At 40.6% G+C, this 20367-nt stretch overlaps 1 protein-coding gene across 1 annotated transcript in view; it reads left to right on the top strand.

Annotated features, from left to right (window-relative positions):
* Nucleotides 1-20367, top strand: part of LOC126212598 (zinc finger protein 431-like) — a 115907-nt gene that overhangs the window by 18120 nt on the left and 77420 nt on the right. Inside the window, exon 3 of the mRNA XM_049940026.1 lies at nucleotides 18609-18701. Coding sequence (XP_049795983.1) covers nucleotides 18609-18701 — 93 coding nt within the window. The remainder of the gene's footprint in view (nucleotides 1-18608; nucleotides 18702-20367) is intronic.

Consider the following 20367-nt stretch of genomic DNA (forward strand, 5'->3'; position numbering starts at 1 on the left):
GGTAGCTGGCAGTGGTGCATTCCATGAGGCTGATGTACAGAGGCAATGTTAACAGCCAAGGTAGATGAGCAAGCCCTGAGTCCAGGTCCAAAACAATCAAAATGTGCCACAACAGCAGGAAACTGGAGCAGACTAAGGGAGCATCTAAATTCCACTGTCATTCTCACTTAATACAACATCATGACCACAGTTGTTGTGCAGATCAATGGACTCGTCAGATGATTCTCATCAAAAACTTGGTCTAGGGCTGAACATGGTCACACTTAAAACAGTGTTTGGGATTACCAAATCATCAAATCCACTGCTGAACATGGGGAATTGAATAGCAATAACAAGCTTGTCTGATTGCTAAACATTACCCTAACTCCTTCCAAGGCAACACCACAAGGTATTAAGTCATACAACACAACCCAAATCAGGCAGTTTTTGAGATGAGAAAGCTCCTTGCATATTGTGACTTCCACAGAGAAGAACCAACAGAAAATACAGATAGCCAAGACCACACCAATGTTCAGTCTTTTGTTAACATCTGTGCCTGAAACTATTAACGGTACAGAACTTTTAAATGTCTGCTAGTTATTCCATTCCGTCAATTTTGGCTGAATGGCAAATACTGTCTACGTACCCTGCGTGGCTCTACCATGCCCCATGGCGCCACAAGCTCCAAGCAAAAGCTGTGACGTAGACCAGGTGCAGGGTGGGAATTCAAAGAGGTAGTCTGCCATGGCTCAGATAGTAACAATAATAAAATCATTACTATCATTACTTGTACTAGTATATTAGTATTATTGTAGGCAGTTAATTAATACAACGATCAATTAATAAGAGGTTGCTGTATTCTTTCTGTCTTCTGCCCAGCATCTCTCGTCTAGGCATCCTCTTTGCATACACCGTGTTGCTTCATTATTTTGTCGATATGCTCTTTTGAAAAGTTAAGTGGTCTACTTTGTTTCTATCAGTAAGGTGATTTCCAATCAAAAATTATTCTTTGGCTGCTAATTATCTAACATTCTCAACAGATGGAGATATCAGTTTAATGATTTTCTTCCTATGCTATCACTGTTTAATTTGTTCTCATTCCAGCACTTCAACATTATGAGTTTTTCAGACTTGATATGCTGGTGCTGCTCCATAACTAATCTTTACAGAACTTTGCCTCATTTTGAGATCAGCAAGTAAAACCTATAGTTTAGATCCATAGACTAGGACTGGTTCAGCCTGTAGCCTACGCCCTTTTAAAGTACTATTATAAACGTGCTTGTCCCACCAAAAGAAATTCATGAAGGTAGAATAGTAGTAAGTAGTATGCCAAGTAGGGTGTGTGTGTGTGTGTGTGTGTGTGTGTGTGTGTGTGTGTGTTTAAATACTTTTATCATAAATAAGCGTTCGGTGAAACAAAAGGTTTTGATGTAACTGCTCTTGATCCTGATTGTAGAAGTAGTATGAGTGATGTGGCACTTGACAGCCCAGTTTCTGCTCCCCCACACAGTTGGTGTACACTGCATTGTGTCATTTGATATGAACAACATTGATTTTATGAACAACATTGATTTCATTGTTTCAGGTAGTAGCTGTGTTATTTTATTTGATTACACTACCATTATATGCCTATGAAGATAACCGAGCTAGAAAATATGATTGACAACAATTGCATAGGGAGAAGGCTGGAGTTGAAGATCATAATGAATTTTCAAAGCCGTTGTCATTAATCAGTCTTAAAATTTTTGCTGCCTCCCATTGAAATATGCCATGGTGAACTTGTCACGCAGAATTTCTGACCCAAAAGAGAACACTTTACAAGACCTACTATTTAGTTATTAAGTATAGTATGGCCGGCCACAGTGGCCAAGCGGTTCTAGGCGGTTCAGTCCGAAACTGCGCGACTGCTACGGCCGCAGGTTCGAATCCTGCCTCGGGCATGGATGTGTGTGATGTCCTTAGATTAGTTAGGTTTAAGTAGTTCTAAGTTCTAGGGGACTGATGACCTCAGATTTTAAGTCCCATAGTACTCAGAGCCAAGTATAGTATGATGGTTGGGCTTTATGTATGTGATACATTTTATATAATATGGGAGGACTGTGACTGCTTAAATGTACTTATTACATATGTAGGTTGATTCTTATGCATAAGATTACAGCAACCAAACACATTTTATAATGCTATTTATTCACTTAAATAGTGCCGTTACCGTTTTCAAACTGATAGGTCCATCTTCAGATGGTTAGTTCACGTTTTACATTACATTTTGAGTTTTGTTTCGCCATCTGACGAAACTTCTTTGGGGTGGTGATGCTCTACAGCCAAAAGAAGACGTGAGGCAGCGTCTTTTTAATTGTAATTGTGCCTCACAGTGATTTTAAGTGATGTAAACAAATTATTATTAAATTGAAGATTTTTTGGTTACTTACAATGAAGCAACTACACCTTTACATTCCACTGCAGGTTGTTTAACATCTTGCAAAAAAAAAAAAAAGTATAATGCATTTTTTTGTGAATATATATGCACATAATGTAATGCACCACTTACATGGAAGTTTCATCACATGCATGTATGCATACGAAGATGGTGATATTACAACCATAACAATGCCAAAGACTTCCACTCTTAGAGATATTACATTATGTACTTGCATGTGATGGATATTTACAAATTGCTAATGTTACATTACTTACTACTTACATTGAAAGAGAACTGATTAAAATGAAGATAAACGAATAGATCAGTCAGTTATAAAGTGTTACTGCAGTGATGTTATGTAAATATTATGGTATACATTGGAACAAAAGTAAATGTTAAGGGCGAGACGTACATAAATAAATGTTACAACTATGGACACATTGTGGACTACATTGAAAGCACAGTAAATTTTACAAATATTAAAAAGTTGATTTTTTATGTATTTAGTTATTTGTATTTATTTTGTACTTTAAATTGGAAAGCAGGCGAATGAAGTTTTGAAGAAAGGCTGCATTGGCTAACTCGGTTTGTTCATTGAGAAGACTTTGTGGTGATTTGCTTATATGTACAAACATTTCCATCTCCTCAAGCAAAGCTGGCACATTTTGCCAATGATACAAGTATAGCTATCATACCCGACACAAGAATTAACTGGTGAAATTGTAAACGATGTTTTTCAGAAAATCATTAAGTGGTTCTCTGCAATTGGGCTCTCATTAAACTTTGACAAAACACAGTATATACAGTTCCACACAGTAAATGGAATGACTCCATTAATAAATATAGACTTCAATAAGAAACTGTAGCTGAGGTAGAATATTCAAAATTTCTATGTGTATGCATTGATGAGGTGTTGAACTGGAAAAAAAAAAAAAAACACATTGAGGATCTGCTGAAACGTTTGAGTTCAGCTACTTATGCTATCAGGGTCATTGCAAATTTTTTGCCATATACATCTGAGTAAATTGGCTTATCACACCTATTTTCATTCTCTGCTTTTGTATGGCATCATATTCTGGGGTAACTCATCATTGAGTAAAAGAGTGTTCATTGCACAAAAGCATGTAATCAGAATAATTGCTAGAGCTCATCCAAGATCATCCTGCAGACACTTATTTAAAGAGCTAGAAATCTTCACTGTAGCCTTACAATATATATATTCACTTCTGATATTTGTTATTAACAATACAAATGAATTCAAAAATAGTAGCAGTATACATGGCTACAACACTAGGAGAAAGGATGATTTTCACTACTCAAGGTTAAATCTAACTTTGGCTCAGAAGGGGGTAAATTATGCTGCCACAAAAGTCTTTGGTCACTTACCTAATAGCATCAAAAGGCAGACAGATAGCCATATAGCATTTGAAAGGAAATTAAAAGAATTTCTTAATGGCAACTCCTTCTACTCATTAGATGAATTTTTGGATATAGTAAGTGGGTAATTTAAAAAAAAATAAAATAAAAAATTAAAAAAAGTTGAGTGTCATGTAATATTTTGTCTAATGTAATATCTTGTATAGACACCTTTTATTAACCTGACATGTTCCACATCATTACAAAGCGTCATATTCATGATCTATGGAACAAGTACTAATCTAATCTAATCTACTGCAAACCATGGATGATGGGCAACAGGCTAGAATCCACATTCTTACATTTCTGGAAAGAATTTGACACAGTGCCCCACTGCATACTCTCAATGGAGGTATGGGCATATGGAATAGGTTCCCCGATATGTGAATGGCGCGAAGACCTCGCAAGTAACAGAGGCCAGTACTTTGACCTCAACATCGACTGTTTCTCAGAGACAAGAGTATCATTAATAGTACCACAGAGATGTTTCATAAGGTCATTCTCATTATATACTCATGAAATGATCTGATGAACAGCATTTTGTGTCTGTTTGCTGATGACATTGTGAGTGGGAAAGGGTCATCACTGAGTGAATACAAGGATGCAAGATGACTTGGACAAACTTTTTATTTGGTATGATGAATGGCAGGTGTAGAAATATTCAAGTGAATGCAGATGAGTAGGAAAAACAATTACATAATGTTAGAATACAACATTGGTACTGTACGGAAAGAAGCTAATCAAGTTGCAGATTCCATGTGGAATGCATTCTCATGCTTTTTAACTTTGGAAAGCCCCTTTGTAAGGCCAATAAGTTGTTCACTGGAGTATGTGACAGAGCCAAGGATTGGTCATCTCCTTTTGTCATGAAGTGAATACATGCCATGAAAGTAAACATAAAATTAAAGTAAAGGTAAGGCTGTCATCAGCCTGGAGGTTTTGAACACTGAAGTTCTCTACTACACACAGTCCTACTGACTACAATATGCTGTTACCCTCTTTCTGCTTCTGAACTGATTTACCCAACCAGTTACAAAATACCTGATGTCCAATGATCAAGGATCTTTGGATTTGTAGTGTCACAGTTACCGATTGAACCACGAAATACTAGAAAAGGGCAGAAGCATTAAGCAATAAAGTCTAGAGTTATTCTCATTAGGCAATAATAGCGTTGGGGACATCATACAAAAAAGGAAACTAGAATAAATAGTTAAATAATTTTGGATTCCATATGGAATGCACACCAAAAGTAGATGCTGAAGACAGGGGAGGTCACATGACCATAAAGTGTTGTTAGCAGATTCAGCTACACAAAAACCGGTGCTGAACTGTCCCCTCTCCGCCATCTGAATTGTTCATTTATGAAACAGTGGTTTGTCACATGTATAGAAAATGGCAAAGGTCATTCCAGTCTGTAAGAAAAGTCAAAGGAAATACATGCAAAACTACAAACATACCTAGTTGGTGTAAAAGTCTTTTTGAATGAGTTTGTAATTCTGTATGATGGCTCTTGAAAAAAGTCAGGTCATCTGTAAGAATGGAAATGGATCCCATAATTACTGGTCATGTGAAACTGTTTAGTCTGCTTATTCACAGTGCTGCGACAGTGTAGTCAGCCTGTAAAATGAGGCCATAGTTCTCAAATAGTATCTGTGGGAAAGATAGTTGACGAGCCTTTCAATGACTCAGCACTTCTGCTATGCAGTTGTTACCTAATGCCTTTAATTACATGCAAGCAGTAAAATACATTAGAACTGCCATTACCATGCATAAACTGTACAAATACCTTCTCTTGTGATGATGTCCAACAGTCATAGCTATGGAATGAAAATGAATATTTCCATAACTGCCTAGTTATTTATGGCAAAAAGTATTTTAAGGGTAGTTATATGTTGGAAATATAAAAATATTATTGAATCGGAGAATCCTACTTTCACTAGTGTTAGAAGGGTTGCCACCAATAGCACGTGCTTTCATTTATAGCACAAATTTTATCCATATTCATTCTTTTCCTTCCTCTCCCCCTCCACTCTTCTGGCACTCCCATCCCAGTGGTGTCTCACCTGTCTGTTCAGTGTACATTCCTTGCCTTGCTAAATGTTTGAAGGGTTTCTGCTTCAGGTTTCAGCCAGCCTGGAGTTCCAAGAGTATTTTGATCATGACAACTTTCCTGAAGGGCATTAAATTCAGGAACTACAAATATATCAAGAATTTACTGTTAACATTTTGATGGTAGTAAGGTCTTTACTTTGTATGCAGTCTAATTTCTGTATCTCTGCACTGACTAGCATGCAAACTACTGCCTAGCCTAAAAAAAAAAAAAAGCAAGCTTGCTTTGTGTAGTGCGCCTCTGACCCATCAAGTATTCCTACAATTCTCCACCTTATAATGCATGTTCAGAAGTCTGCAGTCTGGACAGTCAAAGAATCGATGAAGCCTTTGGTTGAGACCCTCCAGTCACTCCAAACCCAAGGACTCGAATCAATTCTGGGAATGTTGATAGGAAGTGTGTGTGCTGCATGCACTCAATGTGTGGCTCAGGTGCTCTTCACCATTTGTGCTACCTGTCCATATAAACTGAAGATGGCCTCTGATCCCAAACGACGGGCATCATTGGTGCCAACATGAGCCACAACTTGCAGACAGCTACACACTGCATGTTTGATAGCCACAGGCAGAACATTCTCCACATCTCAGATGAGGCTCCCTGGCAGACATATTCAGTACACATAGGATTCATTTCCAGTCCTGGACACCATTTCCCTAAGGAGCTCCTTAATGCATTTAACATTGGAGCTCCTGATTAACTGCTAAACCGCTCTCCACTTGCAGCCGTTTCGACCCTAATGAACCTGCCACTCAACTCACTGTGTCAATGGGTGAGATCAGCCTCCGTATTCACTCTCTACCTCAAACAGCACTAACAGTTACCACCCATCCCTCACCATTTGGTGAGGACAACTCAGCCACATCGGGTACACCACAAGGTGTCTTGACAGCAGAGCCATTGGGCAAAATAGGTGACTCCTTAGGCATCCCCATGTGATGAGCCAGATTCTCGGCCACCGCTACTACAATAGGCAGCAGCCTGAACTCTGCTGAACGTGGCAAAAAGCACCTTCAGCTGTTTGTGAACTGAGGCCAGCTTCTCCATCTGCACAAGGCGTGCACACGTTATATCCATTCCAGTACTACTGTTCAAGAATTAACTGTAAAACACACAGAGAAAGCAATATATAACTTGCTAACTTTCTACTGCTCTGATGTTTCACCAGAGGCTAATGCATTACTGTGCTGTGTAGTTGTTCATTCAAAAGAATTGAGAGCTGTGCAACAGACTGCAAATACACTTTAAAGTTACTAAAATATTATGATGCACCTCTTGACTACAAAAACATGGAAGGAATGTAATCAGAAAATGAGAGAGAGAGAGAGAGAGAGAGAGAGAGAGAGAGAGAGAGATGAAGGGGTTATTTCAATAGTGGTACAAGTCCATTACCTCCACTTTTCTGCCTATAATGCTTCCGAAATTAATGATCCAAACAAACAGAAAGAAAGGTTCATCTCTAGCAAGAAGCCATATGCTTGAATATTTCTGGTATCTCAACTGCAGATTTTTCAGCACTCATTTAACTTCAGGACTCTGTATCTCAAGATGAACAAAAATGGACTTGTACTACTATTGAAATAAGTCCTTCATATGTAACTTGATTCTGAAACAACCCCAATTAAATTACGTCCTTGTTAGCAGTCGAATAATGTACCAAATTAATCTTTGTTTTAGATAATGGTAAGCTAATGCATACATGCTAATTGGTTTTGACTGCTATGGGTGTTGTTTCAGCCAGAATTTGGCTGCTCAATAATGCTACATTCAAGGAGCAGAGATTTTTGACTAAACAAGGTTGTGAAATTTAGCCTGAAGTAAAGTTACATATTTTTGGTTAAACATAAATGGAAGGAGTCACTATCACTGCAAAATAAATTTTTATTCATATCTAATCTTGACACATCAAATATGCATGTGTTGTCTATTTTTTTGGACATATCCAAGGGGACAGACAGTATTATGATTCTGCAGCCGCAATGACTCAGGGAACAAAGGAAGCCTGTGGGCATTAATTTACATCAATGGGGAGGGCTGAAAATTTGTGCTAGACTGGGATTTGAACGCGTCTCATGCTGACTAGCCAGATGCACTGACGACTATGCCATCTGGACACAGTGGTCATCACATCTGCATGGACTACTCTTGCATGCTTTCTGTCAGACCTAATTCTCAGCATATTCATACACCACTGATGCAGTTCTCATGCTCATGATCCTCATTACACATGGTGTCTCACTGGTTCCTGTAAGAGTTCAAGTGTGGTGTGCATCTACATTGAAAGGATTACTGGCGGACATCACCTTAATTATATGTGGTGTCTGTTCTTTCAGACATTTCGATGTATCGTCATATCCTGTTCCAACAATCAGAACATGTTTTCTTTACTGCAATCCTTTGGTAGTGTTGTGGACATCAATGTGTAATATTGGCATTCCATATTTATGATCATTTCTTGGTAAAAACATTGTCACAATATGGTATAATTTTGCTTGCTGGGCTTAACCCACAACAATTGGGACAAACATTCAGCCAGTGCAATATTCCTCCTCTCACTGTGCCATTACAGTTAAAACTGCATCTGGAAGCAGCAACAATGCATACTGGGAACATTAAGTTATTGACTATTGATACCTAGTATCTTCTACTGGTGTGAATAAAATAAGCATTTCTTTCAGTAGGTAATTGTGCATCCCGTACAGTGCTCTGCTGGTGTGTTACATACTGCAGTTTGAAGCTCAGTGACAAGCAGTTGCTGGCCATTCAAAACAAACAAAAGACGACTGTGCAATAGACTGCACAAATCCACACATTACAGTTTTGTAAACATGAGATTACATCTCTGAAATGTACTCATTGCTGCTACTTAACTACCATACCATTTTCCACAGAATACACAGTGGAGATTGCGAAACTAATAAAAGCTTTGATCTGAGCCTTAAGCTCTCCTCCAAATTAGGTGATAGTTGATCTGCAGCTAGACTCTCCAAATTAAAAGATGTTCTGCTTCACTAAGAAATGTTCATTGCCTCTTCAGCCAACAGCCAAAAAGTAAGCCTAGGATATCCTCTGAGTCCAACCAACAGATTTATTTGTTGCAAACGAGCTACAGTTCTGAGCTGGCCAATAGAACTTTCACCAGATCTCATATGAGACAGTGGCAGATACAGAAAAACTTGAAGGAGGTGGCACTAAAGATATCTTGAGCTACCTTTACTTTTACTGTGATTATTTTTTATTAAGTCACATGGAAAGTTTAAGAAAGTTCTATTTAAACTGGTTATACACATATACAAGGCAATGTGATTGTATGGTACAAAGAAGTTACAACTGTGGTTCTCATCCTTAAATGATCAATTCTGTGCACCTATCCTTCCTGGTAAATTGGTTAATTACATTGTCAGTACAACAATCAGTGTCAGGGTGAGTGCCCAACAGAGCTAAGCCAATAAGTTGATCCTCCTTCATTTTTGAGCTCTGCCATGTCTTTGTACTCTACAAAGTCGAAAAACTTATTTCTACTGTAGCAACAGATGTAGGTTGACAGGCAAATATTTTGTACAGCATGTGCAAAGTAGGATAGTCAGATCTTAGGTCACAGAGACAATGCTTGCATAACAGAATCACAATCATTAAGGGTGTTTATGCTCGTTTTCTTGTATTGAAGAATCTGTCTCATTAGCCTCTTTTTAATCACAAGGTGTGACTCTTCTTCGAAGAATGGTAGTTTAGTTAAGCACTGATTCAGTTTGTGCACCAGATCATTACCATCATGTTTCAGTAGTTGTGAACACAAAAGTATGCTGAATTTTAAATGATAAATATTTTCTTCAGCAAAACATTCTCTCATTCTTGTTGTAACATGGTCCACTGTTGGAATGAAACGTTTTTTCCCAATATGCCATAGCATCATAATTATGATCGCAGTTTTCCCTGTGTCTTTGTCTGCCTGTAAGACAAGGAACACTCATCTCCACGTTTAACTCATCCATAACTGCTTTTGCCTCTTAAACAATACTAGCAAAGTGGATATCAGCATTAGCTCTCATGCTGTCATACGCACTGAACGTCAAATCTAATTTTGCCTTTGCCATTGCGACATCCAAGATAGAGACTTGTAAGATTTTGCTGACTAGATCTGTTATGCACATAATGTCAGTGGAAACAGAGCGATAAGAAACTCAATTAGAGAGAGCTCAAAGGAAAATATTGGTTTTGGCAGCTGTTGTTCTATCCCTTCAACACTGTATTTCTTGAAGAACTTCGCAAAGTGTTCGGAGATAAGCTGCGAATTGAAAAACAGCATCATGTCGCTCAACCCATCTCGTTTGACAGTGTGACTGGAGGGAGTGTTATAGGTGACTCCACAAGGTTGCAAACCACTTGCTAGACACTGTAAAGAATGATACTACTTCTTCAATAGTACCAAGTGAGTTTCTCACACTTGTAACTTTCCAACTGCGAGAGACAGTGAGGTTGACCTGATGACTTCAATATGGTGCTACTTACATGTTGATAGCTTTCTTTATTATTGTAGCCACAGTTCCTTTCAATTCTGATGTATTAACTGAGCAACCATCACAGCTTATACCCACTCAGTTCTCCAGGTACAGAGAAGGCTTTCCATTCTCATTAGAATCGTGGGTACCTAATACTTCACCAGTAACACTATGCTCTTCATCTTGACACTCTTGAGGTTCATCATCAATGTTTCCACTACAATCCTTGTCGTCATTGATGTCAATGAAACTAAAAAATCTTTCGTGTTATTTGCCGTCACCATCAACATATCTTGCAGCTAAACTCAGTTGGGCGATGTGCGCTATGTCTGTAGTCTCATTGAAGATTATGCTGTTATAATGAGAATCTTTGATTTCCTCCAGTAATCTCGATAACATCTCTGTTTCACAGCATGAAATAAGTTTGTTATACATTGTTTTATGTAAGTGGCATTTGCTTTAGTGGTTTCAAGGTGATGTTTTAGTTGCAAGTCTCCAGTGTCTATTCTAAATCTTAGAAGAGCTCTCTCCCATCATCTGCATGCTCCCGCAGGGTAATATTTTTCTTTCCATTAAATATAGTCATTTTTATTATAGGTACAAGACTGTCGCTGTTTTCCCTAATGCTTTCCATTATCTGTCTTCACAATTGATTTATGACCTCAAGTTTGCTTCATGTTTCCAAAAATTATTTTGCACCTGTTGACACTTCAGTGTGGTACTTGAGCTGAGAGTGAGTCTCAAGGTCACCATCTTCATCAAGTTTGGCAAACTTTGTTAGCGGTTCAGTCACAGGTTTCTTGGCGATAGTGGATTTCTTTCCTCCAGCCATTTTATTATTCACAAAAATTGAACACTTAATGTAGAGTAGTTCCTTTTTAACTTGTACGAACACCAGCCCTGGATATTGTTCAAAATGAACCCGACCTCTCTTGCTGTGCTCAGAAGTACGAAAGACATAACCTTTTCCAGGTTTCCTTGGGGCTGTGAGAAGCTTGTGTTTTATATCATCACTAATATTTGCTGGTGATAATATATCCAAATAATTGCTAATATCCATAGGATTCAAGGAATCAATCGATGAACTTTGTTATGGAAGTTTTGAAGAAGTGCTGGGCTCCATCTTTACATCTAGTGGTATTCTTGTGGCTGAATGGTGACCAGAATCATCAGATGTCTCTACTTTTTTCCTTTATTACATACCGATCCATTTTATTATATTGTTACGATGTAGGTAAATTAGATGTCAATTATTCTCAAATAAACACTTTATTCGCACTGAAAAATGCAACACTGGTACACTTAACACTAAAACACATTCGTCCATGCCCCCATGTTTCTAATATCACTAAGCACAATACTGACTGAAGTCCGTGGTAATAGCCAGTAGTGCAGTTGTTCACTTTTTATCACTTCCAAGATATCTTGAAGATTGTAGCTTTCAAACTGAGTACCTGGCAGTGACTCTGCTTCTCATATATATGTGGCTCAGTTGTTTTGAGAACATTTGCTGCCAGAATGTCAAATGTACCTTTGGCCACTTGTAGGTCACACTGGTGATCTCCCCCCCCCCCCCCCCCCCAAAGCTAAGTTTTCAGCAGGTGCTTGGTGCTTGTCTAAGTCACATGGCAGTGGCAGCTACAGCAGGTTGAAGATGAATGACAAAATTAGTAAATGAGGGCAATGCTATCACATTCCCACAAACAAGAAAAAGCTAAATACAGATAGAGGAAAGCTTACAATATTGTGCGGGCTTACAATATTGGTTTCCACACAGGACACAGTAAAAGGAAATTATGAACACAAATATATTTATGCACCTGCTAATACTGCTAGTGCAGAAGTGCTGTATTTGTTCCGCACACATTGTACCATTCAATTAGCTTTTTTTCACGCAAACACCATGAGAATCTTTCAGTTGAGTGGACCAAAAAATAAATTTGTTATGCCACTGATTTTGTAGGGATAAATTTGTGATACTAGATTGGTGGATGCAGAGAAAGTCCAATCAGGTAGGAGATTTGAGAAAAATCATGGAAGAACAAATATGGATGTAACAAGAGAGCAGTTGCTGTAAACTTAACTTTGGTGGCGAGCATAGATGTTCACTGACAGCTATAATTGTACCAAGTGTGTGGCTGCATCATTACACCATTTGACTAGGAAAAGTGGTGGAGAGTAAACCAGCTGTGAATTTGTATTCTACTGCACATAAAACAATAAACCAAGTGGTCACTGCTTTTTACCTCAAAGGCCATTTGTTGTGCCTGTTCATCATCGCAGAAATTTTCTCTCTAGTTTTGGGTTCCTAGGACAACGACCATGGGTGTCCAGATGGCATATATGTGAGTTGTTTTCCATGACTTCTGATGGATTGCTAGTGGTGCAAGCAAAACGATTACATTTATTTTTATTTGTAGAGATTTAGGTCAAATTTACAATTAATTTCATTGTGAAATAAATAAATTTATAACCTTCATAGCATCCATAATTCACATCACTGTGACACTGGCGAGAAGCAGAAAGTTGTTACGATATCTTACATATTTTCTATTTTGTACAATAATGATATGGCACTGTTTTTCAGAATGAAGAAACTTTTATTTAAGGAAAAGTAGTAGACATCTTGGCTTCACCTGGGTATTCATTTACTCCAGTTCTAACCTCCTTGACGTCCGTTACCTTTCACTCCATTCTCTGTCCATGTCCCCTCCCCTCCCCAAGGGCCTTTTAGGGTGATTCAGTGACTCAGAAGGTCGAGGCGATGTATACTGATGTGATGTGAAATTTTAGGTCTCCCCCCCATGTGGTGCTTAAAGTTTCAGGAATTTGGGCACGTCTCTGCATTGCAGCACTAACTTCATCTGTAGAGATTGTGCATGAGTATCACTTGCAAATGTCGTGCATGCCTCTCTCCCTATATGTCTCCACTGTGGAAAGCACCACACTCCCTGCTCACCAGATTACACTGTGTCCACTGTGGAAAGCACCACACTCCTTGCTGACCAGATTACACTGTTTTCTAGAGAATGAAGAAGGTACAAGACTCAGGACAAGCATACTGGCAAAGAGGCCAAAAGGAAGTGCAAACAGTTGCCCTCAGCATGTACGTAATGTCATATGCTACAGCTACAAAGACATTTCTGTTACTCTTTTTGTATTGTGCCCTCAGGGCCACTCAACCACCCCTGCCCCCCTGATGGTTTGGGGGCTCCCCTTTTACTGCTTTCTCCACACCTGCTTTGGGATTGATAGCTTCCCAATCACCAGGGACATTTGTCCCCACCTCCCAGCGTCAGACAAATAAGTTTCTTCTTGCTTCTTTTGCCAGATGTGGTCCTTGGGGACACATCCTTCCCTGGGTTCCACTGGTCTAAAACTGGACAACAGCAAGTGGCTGAAGGAGCCACTGGCTGTTGGTTGCACTGCTTTATGATCATAATCTTTACATGAAACTGATTCTGAGAAGCCCTTGGCATCATCAAACTTGTCTAAGGATAGAAAAGACAAGAAAAGTGCTTCAAGGAGGAGAAGCTTCCAGGGGACCCTCACACTGGCAAATCTCACCGGTTCAACTCCTGTGGCCAATACAGGAATCCAGAAACCCCTGAGGCCCCAGTTTGCACCACACAATGGAACTGGAGTGTGCACATATGTTCTGGATACACTGTATAGCAAACTTCAGCCCCTTGATACACCTTTGGAGGCTGTGGCTGCTCAGGTAAGTGCATTTCAGCATAGTACTGTCTGCAGTGTTTACCTCCCTCCTGATGATAAAGCATCTCTTGACATACTGGTTGTGTTGGTTTCTCAGCTCTCTCCCCCCCCCCCCCACCCCACCCCCCCCCACCCCATCTTTCGTAACGTTTTACAGTTTCAGTACATACAACCCTTTGTGGGTTTTAACCATGATCATTGGTCATCGTAAGAACCTTGTAAACTTATTGGCACAACTACTTTAACTTTGCCTCTTAAATACTGGTACCGCCACACTTCAGCATGGCACACAGAGTTTTCTCGGCCATTAACCTTTTCATGTGCTGCCCTTGGCTTCTCCCATCCATCCACTGGGGAGTTCATGATGACCTGTGTGGAAGTGACCATCCACAATATTCCTGTCCCTACATCAGCATCACTACCCTGGATGAATGCCCACATGAGCTCTCAACATTGCTGATGGGAATGCTTTTTCCTTTGCTGTTGGCCTTGACTCCCTGCCGCATGGAGACATCAACAAGGCAGTCCAGAATATAATTCAAGCCATTCATTTGGCAGCTGATTTAGCAATCCTCTGTTCCTCAGGCCTGTTCTGACAAGAGAGTACCTTGGTGGTCATCAGAGATTGCAAAGGCCATTAGAGACAGTAGGCAGGCTCCAGCACCATAAGTGGCACTGATCAATGGAGCATCTTATTTACTTTAAGTGGCTTCATGCCCAGGTCTGCCACCTGATGAAATCATGTAAACAATTACACTGGTAGTAGCATGTTTCAACCATCGAACCATATACCTCTCCTTCGCAGGTTTGACCTAAGATGAGACATGTCAACATATACCAGACACTAGTAGGGCATATCTGCTATTGCCTTGAAATTGCACTGTCTTCACTGACCCAGACACCATTGCCGAACATTTTGCTCTGCAGATGCTTGAGTCTCAGCATCTGAGAATTATCAACCTGTCTTTCGTGTTCTCAAGCAATGGATGGAGCAAAAGCAATTATCTTTTACTACATGCCACCTAGAGCTGTATAAAGCTCCATTCATTGAGTGGGAATTCATCAGTGTCTTAGCCCTCTGCCCTGATACAGTCCCAGAGCCAGGTCACGTCCACAACCAAATGACCAAGCAGCTATGAGTAGATTGTCAGCATCATATCCTTGCCATCTGTAACTGTATCTGGAGTGAGGGCCAGTTCCCATTGCAACAATTCGAAAGCATCATTGTCACATTGCTGAAACTGGGTAATTAGAGTAGAGCAGTTATCGCCCAGTAAGTTTCACCAATGTTCTCCGTAAATTACTTGAATGCTCAACGAGCTGGCAGCTGTGTGGTTCCTTCAGTCTCAGGATCTTCTAACTGCATCCCACTGTGATTTTCGCCAAGGCTGTTCCACTACTGGTAATCTGGTTTGCCTGGAGTCTGCCAGCCAATCAGCTTTTGCCCAATGTCAATACATTATAGCCGTCTTCTTCAACCTGTAAAAGCTCTGTGCCACCAGGAAGTGATACCATATCATTGCTGTCTTACACGAGTGGAGTCTGTGGGATCCATTCCCAGTTTTTATCTAGAATTTCCTGTCACAGTGAATATTCTGCGTTCTAGTTGGTGCTTCCCTCAACACTCCCCATATCAAAGATAATGGAGTCCTGCAGGGCTCTGTACTGAGTGTCCTTGTCTTTCTAAAAGCCATCAATGGTCACCTCCAGCTGTGAGGTCATCAGTGTCACCATCCTTGTACACTGACTGTTTCTGTCTCTTACTATTGCTTCTCTAGTGTGCGTGTCGCTGAATGTAGACAGCAAGGCGCCATTTGAAAGACACCTTCATGGGCACTCACCCATGGATTTTTGTTTTTAGCTGCCAAGACCCATGTAATAGTTTTCTGTCAACATCGTATGGTTCATCCACAACCAGAACTTTCTTGATGACAAACTACTCAATGTGGCAGGAACTTAATTCTTTTTAGGACTGGTCTTCAATTCTTAGTTGACATGAATTCCCAGTATTTTGCAGTGTAAGTGAAAGTGCTTGCTTCACCTCAGTACACTGTCACCTGAGTAACACCAGCAGGGGTGCATAGTGCACTACCCTGTCTTGGTTATGGGAGTCTGGCATATGGTTCAGCATCATTCTCAGCATTTCGGATACAGGATCTGATGCACCACTGTCGGGTCTGATTTGCAACAGGAGCCTTCTAACTAGTCCTGAAACAGATTACTCATGGAGACTGGGGTCCATTCATTGTGTATCATGTGCCAACCACAGCTTCTCAGTTATGCTACCTATGTTTGCAACTCTCCTAAGCATCCAAACTATCATCCCCTCTTTCCAAACACACCACAATGGTGGCTCAGATCAGGGATTTTGATCGCAGTCCACACCCTGTCCCTCCCCTCTGAATTTCAGTTATTCTCCGTCCACATCTCCTCTGGGCCCACTCATGTACACCTCTGTGAGGAACCCATTGGTCACAGCTTTGCCTTGACCCATCATGAGGTCCAAGAGACACTCTCTCTCCTGAGGCCCTCTGCCACCAATTTTTCTCCATCCTCGCTGCATCCTGGAGTTCAGCAGTAGTCTATACTGATTGCTGATCACAAGGGCTTTGCTTACACTGTCACGGATCATACTGAACTGCCTTCCTTGCCAGAAGCTGTAATATTGGTAGCCATATCATGTGTTCTTGAGCATACCCTTTCCTGCACTGGTGGGTCCTCCATTCTTCAGCACTCTCTTCATCAGTTTGAAAGCTTTCAACCAGTATTACCGTCAGCATCCATTGCTCATTGCTAACCAATATTCCCAGTATGCCCTTTAGAAATGTGAATGCTCAGTGACGATTGCTTGGACTCTGGGTCATGTTGGGATGCCTGGGAATGAACTTGTTGATTGCTTGCCCAAACAAGCTACCAGTAAACTGGCTCTGGTAATTAGTAGTCTGGAAACAGAACTCTGATCGGTATTACACCATCAAGTTTTAGTAACCTGAAATATGGAATGGATCAGTGTGATTTCAAACAAGCAATGATAAGGAGACTGAATCTATGGAGGTCCTCCATGCATGCCTCTCACAAGCATTCTACCATCCTTTGCCAGCTCCACATCGGCTGTATCTGGTTGACTCACAGTCATCACCTCCAGTGCCACCCCACTTTCGTCATTCCCATTCAACAGTGGTTTACATTTTCCTGTTCAGTGCAACATAGCCACCCTGTGGCAGAATCTTAGTCTCCCTGACTCGTTACCCCCTGGTGTTGGAGATGATGCCTCAGTGGCTGACTTAGTTTTACGTTTAATTCATGAGGAGGGCTTTTACCACTTTCTTTAAGGGAGGGCAACTTAAGATTACTGACCCATTGAGGGGTTAGCTGCACACTTTGTTGCCTCCTCTGCCCACACCAGGCTGCGGCTGTCTGGGCGTGGTGGACCAGCCCGTTCTCACCCTACCTACTCTTTTACTCTTCTTCCCTCCTCTCACATTGATCATTTTTCTCTGTACTTCTCTTGCCCTATCTGTGTTCCTAGTCTTTCTAAAGGCACTGGCGTACCTCTGGTAAGTGGTGGGGACTGGGGGATGTATGTCCCCCCATTGCATTCTGCACTCTGCTGCTTCTGGCTGCACCTTGCCTGTCTACCATTTTTCTTTTTGTTCGTTGTATCTGTTTCATTGACCTTTCATAGACATTCAGGTTTTCTTCCTCTGGATTGTGTGTGGTAGGCTCTCTCTTACTAACAGTCATGTAGAATCTGCCTGCTTGTTTGAGGAAGAAGGGGTGGATGATCTAGTAGTTTGGTGCCTTTAATCATTCAATCAGACAACCACTTCTGTCCACCTGGTATGCTCTCTCTGTTCATTTTTTCCTGCAACCTCCATCTCTGTCTGTTGTTCTTCCCTGCCTCTTGCCACATCATCCTGCCCACCTCCATAGGAGGCTGCTGCTTCTTACGTTCTTAGTATTTTAGTCTAGATAGTGAGTAATATGTGTACCTGGTGTGGTTGAAGTCGAACCAGTGGTTTAGGAGGTGGTGGAACAAATCCACTTTCATAATATGTATGATTACTGTCTATGCTGGTTGCTGCTTGGTATCTAAGAAATATTTTGGTGTTAATAACTTACTGTTGTGCGTGCCTTCAAGAATAAACAAAGCTTTGGTTTCAAATATTTGAATTGTGGCACCAATTTTTCTCACTGCCTGTTTCTAATTGATGAATATATGTGATTATTAGTGGTATGGCCATGACAGCTTCTACACAAGATATGTTTGAAAGTTTCTCTCCCTCTCTCCACCTCTCCACAAGTCCACCTAGGAACAAGACACAGAAGCCTTGATCACTGCGCGGCCGCTACGGTCGTAGGTTAGTTGGGTTTAAGTAGTTCTGTGTTCTAGGGGACTGATGATCTCAGAAGTTAAGTCCCATAGTGTTCAGAGCCTTGATCACTTCACTTTTTTTGCTTTTTTTTTCAGTTTCTTGAAGACCCATTAAAGACTGACAGCCCTAGTGTTTGGGTAAAGCAAGATCCTGAACTGAAACAAGATGCTGATGGATATGAGCATAATGTAAGTTTTCACATAAACAGTTTATTGTGCAGGAAGTGTAGTAAGAATGTCATGACACGAAAATGGGGCATTGAAGCTAAATTTTCATGGATGGTGAACAGTTGTAACCTATGATACCAGCTATTATCAAGAATGTTCGTTGTCTTCCAGTTGACTCTAGTTAGATGTGTTACTTGTAGGTTATTACGAATGGTATTTTAACTGCACTCGTGACAAGCATATCTTTATGAACCCTTACGCTTGCATTAATTTTTTATTGTGATTCTATGTAATGAATGCCTTAAGTACATATTTGGTGTCAAGGGAGCAAGGAAGACTTCCTCTTGGAAGTAATTGTTAATCTTGTTACATGTCTCTGTGTCGCAGTGCTCTAACAGATGATGTGGAACTGTGATATGAGATGGGTGTATATTCTAGAGTTCCCAGTCAGTATTCACTGCAGTATTTACATCATTACTGAAATCTTGCATTGGCTGTATGTAATTCCTTGTGATTTTCCCCCAGTATACATGACATAAATTTGCATTGTTTCCTAAAGAGTGGTCACTGAAAATACAAGGTGACATAGCAAGAAACTGTGTAAATAACAGGAAATTGGGTTAATTTTGATGATAATGTGTGGAATGGCATATTTATTTGATTAATAACCAAAAAGTCCTCTTGTTTATGGGTTTACAGCTAGATGATTATTTGCTCCCCTCTGAATTTCAGTTATTTCTCTGTCCACATCTCCTCTGGGCCCACTCATGTACACCTCTGTGAGGAACCCATTGGTCACAGCTTTGCCTTGACCCATCATGAGGTCCAAAGCACACAGACTCTCCTGAGGCCTTCTGCCACCAATTTTTCTCCATCCTCGCTGCATCCTGGAGTTCAGCAGTAGTCTATACTGATTGCTGATCACAAGGGCTTTGCTTACACTGTCACGGATCATACTGAACTGCCTTCCTTGCCAGAAGCTGTAATATTGGTAGCCATATCATGTGTTCTTGAGCATATCCTTTCCTGCACTGGTGGGTCCTCCATTCTTCAGCACTCTCTTCATCAGTTTGAAAGCTTTCAACCAGTATTACCGTCAGCATCCATTGCTCATTGCTAACCAATATTCCCAGTATGCCCTTTAGAAATGTGAATGCTCAGTGACGATTGCTTGGACTCTGGGTCATGTTGGGATGCCTGGGAATGAACTTGTTGATTGCTTGCCCAAACAAGCTACCAGTAAACTGGCTCTGGTAATTAGTAGTCTGGAAACAGAACTCTGATCGGTATTACACCATCAAGTTTTAGTAACCTGAAATATGGAATGGATCAGTGTGATTTCAAACAAGCAATGATAAGGAGACTGAATCTATGGAGGTCCTCCATGCATGCCTCTCACAAGCATTCTACCATCCTTTGCCAGCTCCACATGGCTGTATCTGGTTGACTCACAGTCATCACCTCCAGTGCCACCCTACTTTCGTCATTCCCATTCAACAGTGGTTTACATTTTCCTGTTCAGTGCAACATAGCCACCCTGTGGCAGAATCTTAGTCTCGCTAACTTGTTACCCCCTGGTGTTGGAGATGATGCCTCAGTGGCTGACTTAGTTTTACGTTTAATTCATGAGGAGGGCTTTTACCACTTTCTTTAAGGGAGGGCAACTTAAGATTATTGACCCATTGAG

This window comes from Schistocerca nitens, chromosome 11, assembly GCF_023898315.1.
Source record: "Schistocerca nitens isolate TAMUIC-IGC-003100 chromosome 11, iqSchNite1.1, whole genome shotgun sequence".
In the NCBI taxonomy this organism is placed as follows: Eukaryota; Metazoa; Arthropoda; class Insecta; order Orthoptera; family Acrididae; genus Schistocerca; species Schistocerca nitens.